At 41.6% G+C, this 7,689-nt stretch overlaps 1 protein-coding gene across 2 annotated transcripts in view; it reads left to right on the top strand.

Moving 5' to 3' along the window:
- pum3 (pumilio RNA-binding family member 3) overlaps positions 1 to 7,689 on the top strand; it is a 14,156-nt gene that overhangs the window by 1,164 nt on the left and 5,303 nt on the right. Inside the window, exons 2-11 of one of the 2 annotated variants that reach the window (XM_032539401.1) lie at positions 564 to 631; positions 707 to 922; positions 1,802 to 1,985; positions 2,690 to 2,765; positions 4,032 to 4,125; positions 5,211 to 5,277; positions 5,426 to 5,600; positions 6,232 to 6,335; positions 6,932 to 7,010; positions 7,207 to 7,305. In XM_032539401.1, coding sequence (XP_032395292.1) covers positions 564 to 631; positions 707 to 922; positions 1,802 to 1,985; positions 2,690 to 2,765; positions 4,032 to 4,125; positions 5,211 to 5,277; positions 5,426 to 5,600; positions 6,232 to 6,335; positions 6,932 to 7,010; positions 7,207 to 7,305 — 1,162 coding nt within the window. Of the gene's footprint in view, positions 1 to 560; positions 632 to 706; positions 923 to 1,801; positions 1,986 to 2,689; positions 2,766 to 4,031; positions 4,126 to 5,210; positions 5,278 to 5,425; positions 5,601 to 6,231; positions 6,336 to 6,931; positions 7,011 to 7,206; positions 7,306 to 7,689 lie in introns of both variants that reach the window. The other variant, XM_032539400.1, reaches the window with a different exon arrangement.

A 7,689-nucleotide genomic window follows, 5' to 3' on the forward strand; every position in this document is an offset into this window, starting at 1 on the left:
CTAGCTAGCAGTCTGGATTTACCCTGAAGAGATCTGAGGAGCAGTTAACCATAGTCCTCATGAATCCACTGGACTGGAGTTTAGATTACCAACACAAAGCTAGAGGAAGGTAACAGACATCCAAAAAAAGAGTGACATCCGGCGGAATTTCCATCAGAACGAGAGCAATCCTGGAAGTGGAACGTCGTGGATATAGACTAAGTACAACACAACCCTAGTGTTCATCTCAATGCTGAACCTAATATACGTACATTTAGTATTGCTCTTCTACATGCACCTGTTGGGAACATCCCTGTTTACATCAATCTAACTCCCAGTATACTGGTCAAATCAAAATGTCCTGCAAACTTTGTCCAAATCACACTTAAAACAAATGAATAGGCCTGGAAATATGTGGGACTTTTGGATGTTGCATAGAAAAACTACTGCGCACTGTCTAACTTGCAAAAAATCTATAAAGTTTTAATAATAGGCAACGTTTTGGTACTAGACCATCTTCAGGCAAGAAGATCTTTTGGAGAACAGATTTCTGATTACTTGTGTCTCTTTTTCTGCTGTTGTAGAATGGAGGCTAAATCCAAAAAAAACTTTCCCCCTAAAAGTGGAAAGAAGTTTACACAGAAAGGAAAAGGTAAGATGCAGTTCACCTTAACCACCTATGCACATCATTACTTTAAACCAGGTGTAATTGTGTCACTCTGTCCAGATTCCATAGGGACCAAACTTGGTGGAAAACCAGGCGGTAAGCCAGGTGGTAAAAAGCCCTTCAAATCGTACAACAACGCAGAGAGGAAGGGCAGACCGGAGAAGGGCGGAGATGGCGGCAAGCGGGGACAGAAGTTTGCTTTCTCCAAAGACGGGGACAGCCCGAAGAAGAGGAAAATGCCATTTAAAGGGAAAAATACAGAAGAAGAAGGTGGAGGTGAGAAAACACACGCAAGTTGATTTTTGCCTACCCAGAAGTTTTCAGATTGTGGTTTTGCATATTTTAGTCTTTTACTTCTGGAATATTTTGACCAGTTAGTTCTCACCCACGGTCCCCTTCTTGTGTCTGTTCTCGTCTTGGATTCACAATCGGCCCTCATCAAGTGCTACATGTTGCACGACAGTAAACAGTTCAGGGGCGCCCTGGCAGCTCGCCTGGTTGAGGGTGCGCCTGGGTTGGTGTCCGACCCGCTGCCCTTTGCTGCTTGTGGTTCCCTCTCTTATCCCTTTCCTGCCTTTGGCTGTATCAACTTATATAAACCTATTGCAAAAGGCTTCAACAAATCGCCAAAGACACTCACTCACTGTAACTGCCTTTTTTTTTTTTTGTGGTGCCTTTTTACATTCAATTCAAAATTTGATTTGTTCAATAAAAGAATGTTTGATATTATTTCCTTTTGTTTGTTTTAAATTCCCCTAGAAATTTGTTGTAGCTATTTTATACTGAAAGCAGCAGAAAATGCAGAACTGAGTGCACTTTAATATCTGTTTATTTATCGAAAGTAATACAGTTATCGCATATTTTCCTCATATCGCGCAGCCGTACGACACGGCAAGTTAGTTCAAGTTGCAAGTTACAATTACAGTCAATACACAGTATACATGTAGTACAAATACAGCTGGGAAAACATGAACCGGGGCTTGTGATTTGTCGCCTGTTTTGCTGCTCTGCTCAAAGCAGTGGTGTCTACACTTTACCTCCAGTTCCTCCACGGCCTGGGTGCAGCCAGAACATTTTCCTGATGAATAGCCACTGAAGTGTCAAGACCTTGTAAGGAATTCCTGTGTGTGTGTGTTTGTTTGTGCGTGCGATCAGGTCCGGTGGCTAAGAAAATGAAGAAAGGGGAGTTCAAGCCAAAGACGGAGCTGACGGAGGAGGAGCTGAAGAAGAACAGGCAGCAGAGGAAGAAGGATCTGAAGAGCAGCAGACAGCAGGCAGAGAGGAAGGACATGTTTCAGATCATCTGTCAGTGCAAACGTGTGTGGGGAGACCTTAGGAGGTACACACACACACACACACACACATACACACAGACCTTGGATTTGACTGATTTTCTAAGTGACATACCAGCAAACTAGTTGTTTTTTGGCAAAAATCACCATTTTGAATGGGGGAAATGGCATCCACGTGAATCATGTAGATCGGAAGAGTTTTTATTTTGGGGGCCTTAACGACTGTTATCTACCGGACCGAATAGCAACGCAGATTTTGGTGCCACTGAAATGCCTTCTGCGCTGCTCTCTGATGCTAAAAAACAGAAGGGAGATGGTAGTCAAGCCCTTCTGAGTTTGCAGGTGATGTGAGTAAGAGACACCTGGTTGACTGGAACAAGGGCCCACCACGCAGTGTAGTTGCATGCGGCTCCGATGTGTTTATTTTAAATAATTGAATATTTTTCAATTATGTTCTGGGGCCAGTGGAGGAGCTGCTCAGAGGAGAGATGACACCGGGCCCTGATGGCAACTAAGTTATGTTGCATCATTTCTTAAACAAGGATGTGTACATAATAATATTACAACTATAATAATATCTGTTATGATTTGGCACTATAAATAAAACTGAATTAGGAAAAAGACATCCAGTAACACATTGAATTGACCAATCAAACACATGCAAAGCCCATATTCCTGGTAGATGTAACGTGAATGTCGCTGTCTGCTCACTGACAGGTGTGTGTCTGTGTATCTCTGTGTGTGTCAACAGAAAGAAATGCGAAAACGACCTGAAGCAGAAACTGATGAAGGAGCTTCATGATCTGATTCGCGGGAAGATGAAACAGGTGAGTCTCAATCCACCTTTTCATCTGTTTGCTGCAGATTTGTTATTTTGTGTGTTTGACATAGCACATCCGAGGCCTGTACTGCGACCCAAGATCAACATGCCCTGGATGTATTTCAGTTATCCAGCTTCACCTAACCTGACAACTGCAGTCCTGCATAAGCTGTGTCACAACGGTGGTTAACAACTAGTTAAACCCGGGGTTTTCCAATCCAGCGGCGCGCACGTTCACATAAAAGAGCTGTTTGCACAGCGCGACCAATCGCAACCATCTACCAGATCTAGGAAGAGCACACTATAAATCTACATAAATGTGAAAAACACAGACACGGTTTTACAGGCAAAACGCAAGACAGTCGCTGCTAAAACAGGAAGGGAAGCTAGCAAAAAAAGCCAACGCTGTAAATGCGTAAATCACAACCAAAATCACCATCACCAAACCCACAAGACTCCATTTAAATAATCAGTACTTTTATCATCGTAAAACACAAATAGCCTATATGTAATTCCTTCTGCTTAAAATCGACATCTTTCATAAAGATACCCATCAGGGAATGTTAACACGGTTAATGTTTTTATGACCTCTCTCTCTCTCTCTCTCTCTCTCTCTCTCTCTCTCTCTGTGTGCACTGAGCTCCACCTGATTTTCCAGGAATTAATTGGCCAGTAGGTGGTGCTTTTACACCGGATGATCTCTGATCTCCAACATAACCTGCTCCCGACCAGGTTAGGTGTTCACCATAAGTTACCACGGCGATTGAACCTGGTAACAAGTAATCCACCGTCCTGATTCAGAAAACCCTGGGTTGAACCTGAAGTTACCTTGGTCACACCAAATCTTGCTTCGTAGTACAGGCCTTGGCTTTGGGAATGTGAGAAGGGTTGTAAACACGACACCCGCTCCCTCCATCTGGAAGGGGTGTGTACTAAATAAAACCAGTGTGGGACATGATTGTCTTAAGATCTTCTATGGATGCATTTTTTTAAAAACATCTGCCATTCAACCAGTGGGCATTTACACTTACAAATCTGCAAACGTACCAATAGGTTTGTCCCATCAGTTCTATCAGTATTATTATCAGTATAAGCTGAGATTTAAAGACACAGAGACGCCATTACAAAGATGTCTGAAGGTTCCGAATCCGACGTTGTTGTGATGTTGTACTGAGGCGATAGTATGAGCTGAACACAAAGATCTATCTTGTGCTTTGGCTTAATGTAATGAAATCTTGTGGACTGTCGTTTCGGACTGCTCTCCTGCCTCCAGATGGCGTTTGCTCACGACTCGGTGCGCGTGCTGCAGTGTTTCATCCAGTTCGGCAGCCACGAGCAGAGACAGGAAGTGTTCAAGGAGCTCAAAGGTGAGCAGACCTGTTTCGCTTTTTCATTTGCTGCTTTATGTAACTTTACTGTCACTGTGTCTGTCTACGTGTGTTCACATCAGAAGACAACTGAAGATGGTTGTGTGGTTCGAAAAACAAACCGGGATTATGGGTCGATAGAAAAATGTCCAGTATCCTAAAAGGGAAAACTTACTTGCTAGCTGTACACACTGCAGGCGATCTAATGGGTTAAAACTAACCTATCCACATGCAGTACAGGATCTGGTATATTTCGAGGAAAGGGAGCAGGATTTTCACACAGTACTCGAAGGCCAAGGCCAATAGTCCAGTCTTCTATGATATATACAAATCTGCAACTGCAGCCACTATATACTGTATGTCAGGATATTCCAGCACCCTTCCAGCACTATGCTCCATAAATAAAAATAACCATCATAATTTACGTACTTTGTCTCAAATTGTCTATATTGTTTCTGTTTATAGAGTGTTTGTATATTGTTTAATCATTGTGAGCAATACTATCCAAAGCAAAATTCCTTGTATGTGTCCTCATACCTAATAAAGCAAATAAAGCTTTTTCTGATATATTTCCAAATCTATAAGGACCAATTTATTTAGCCCCCTCCAGGACAGGCTAGCACTACATGATAGCAATACCTTCTATCAAGCTTCAAAGAGTTGCCTGCTACTGCGAGATCGCCTGCAGTCCCACGGGTCTCAGAGGTCTATGGTTATGCTGTGATCCACTATTTAACTATTTATCAGAGGAGCCAGCAGTCAGGACCACTATTAAAGCTATAGTGCGTAGTTCCTGTCTCCCCCACGGATACTGCCAAAATGCACAGAGCAACCTGTAAGGCCATAGCCCCACCTAGTGGAAGTTGTGCCACGCCACTCGCTACTCATGCCCTTCTGTACGCGCATCCTCAGAAGTCTGTAAACAGGACACGCATCTATTAGAGGAATACAAGAAGGTCTACTCAGCAGCGTCTGTGACGTGAGTGTGATGGATAGATCCGGGGCTGACCTGTTGTCGCTGTGACCTACGAGTCAAGCAGCTAATTAACAAGCATTAACTGTTGTTGCTTTGCTGTCTACCGCAGATGACATCATCGATCTGTGTAAGTCGCAGTACGGCAAACACGTGGTGAAAAAATTGCTGTTCTACGGGTGAGTAGGCTCAGATTTTCTTCTTCCTGCATACGTCGATACTTAAATCAGACTTGGATCAGATTTGGTCCCGTTACAATATATGGATGTTATTTCAGTCGTGTGTGGACATGTGTGTATGATTTGTGTTCATGTCTTCCCTCTGCAGGAATAAGGAGCTGGTGGCAGCGGTGATGCAAACATTTAAAGGCCACGTGCGGCCGATGCTTCGCCACGCCGCCGCCTCGTCCATCATCGAGTACGCGTACAACGACAAAGCTGTGCTCGCACAGAGACTCATGCTCACTGAGGGGCTGTACGGGAACACCTTCACTGTCTGCAAGGTACACGCACGCACACACGCACACACACCTGCGTGCCATAGCATTGGACTGCTTCCAGATATTATTATACTCCATGGTATATGATAATGTTGATGTTATCAGTGATAGAGCCCGGCCGTTAAAGGATTTTTAAGGCCGATACCAATACAAATATTTGGTCCATTTTAAAATCCGATATTCCAATATATCGATTGATATAAATAAATAAAAAAAATTTAAATCCAGAAATGCGTAACAAAACATCAACAGATTTCCCTAAGATTAGTTTTTTGTACTTATTTGAGTTCTCACTAAATATATTGTAATAATTTGTTTTGATATTGTTTTATTACAGAACAGAGGAACATCAAAATATATTAAAGTTCTGATAAATAAAATGTATAAAAATACAGAAATGAAATTAAACTTAAAGTCCTTTGAACAAAAACACAATAACAAAAAAACACCGTGGTTCACCGTCCATTTTTGTTTTATTTTTTTAAATATTCATTCATCTGAATCTGATGAATGAATATTTAAAAAAAATTATAAACACAGATTGTTCGGCAAATTCATAATATTGGCCTCCATGTTTGTGGAGTACCTGCGACGGACTGATTGGCTGTTAACGTGTCTCTGCCTGTGTGTCCAGTCCACGGTGTGTAACACCATCGAAAAAGTTGCAGAGGCGAACCCGGACAAGCTGAAAAACATCATCGACGAGATGAAGCAGATTCTCACACCCATGGCCCAGAAGTAAGACCAGAAAACTCCATCAGTGATCAGAATGAGAACTGAAGTGAAATGAAACGCAAGCTAAAAGTAAAACGTTGTTGATCATTTATGTAGCAGAACGACAAACGGCTTCCAGATTGATTCATGTCATTGTAAATCAAATGAATGTCAAATATCGTTGTCAATATTTGATAGAAATAGCAGCATAATAGCAGCAGAGAACAAAACAAATGGCATGTTAATAGCAAGCAAATGAACACCAAGGAGAAGACTAAATTCCCTCAGCAGAGGATAAGAGTAATTTTATTCATGTTACTTTGATTTTATAACATTTGCTTTAAGTTTAGAACAAATTTGAAAGCTGCTGGAAACATTTTTCAGAATTTTCTTCAGGTTTCTTAGCTGCAAAGTTTAGTTATTTTATTTTTTTGGATGAGTTAAAGGTAATGACAAACTATGAATATGAAGTATGCCATTTTACTTTATTTACTCCCCCTTTTTCCTTATCTAATTTGATGTAATTTGAATTAATATGGTATGTAATTTATTTCTTTCACTTACTTTGATTGCATTTTATTTGTTGAAACCTTGCAACTGCAACCTGTGTTCTGTTTCAGAGAGCAGGTGATCAAACACTCTCTGGTCCACAAAGTCTTCCTGGACTTCTTCCTGTTTGCGCCGGACAAACCGAGAACGGTAAGCAGCTCAACATCTCACACAGCGTTGGAAATATTTGAAAAGCAGCACATTTCTCTATACACGCTTCTGAAAAGAACACCAGCAGGCATTCGAGCTGCGAAGAAGACAAATATTTCACTTTCATAGGAGCAGATTAAAAAGTGTATTTAGTGCTAACTGCATTAAGCCTTTGTATTTGTTGTGATGTGAGCAGGAGATGATTGAATCCATCAGGGAGGCGGTTGTCTACATGGCTCACACACACGACGGAGCTCGAGTGGCAATGCACTGTCTGTGGCACGGGACGGCCAAGGTGAGTTATTAACGTCCAATCTTTCAAACACAGAGTACTGGGCTACATCAACGGAAATGAACAAAGATCTATTGTCAGAAAACGGCAGGCAATATAACAATATACAAAGACATTCCAATATCAAAATTATAAAATAACACAATAGCAATCGGGCACTCAAGTTCCGCCCATACACCCGCCTGACCAATCGCGAGTCAGTCACAGCTGTCAGTCATTACGTTTCACCTTGTGTTTTTGAAACATCAAATTACTCATAAAAACCAAACTTGTCAGAAAAGTGAAAACTTGAACAGAAATCAACATAATAAGAACTACCTTAAATGACCTATTTGACATGAACTTTGATTCCTTGTTTTGTGACCCATGTCCCATCCGCTAACATGG

This window comes from Etheostoma spectabile, chromosome 16 (genome assembly GCF_008692095.1).
Source record: "Etheostoma spectabile isolate EspeVRDwgs_2016 chromosome 16, UIUC_Espe_1.0, whole genome shotgun sequence".
Taxonomy (NCBI): Eukaryota; Metazoa; Chordata; class Actinopteri; order Perciformes; family Percidae; genus Etheostoma; species Etheostoma spectabile.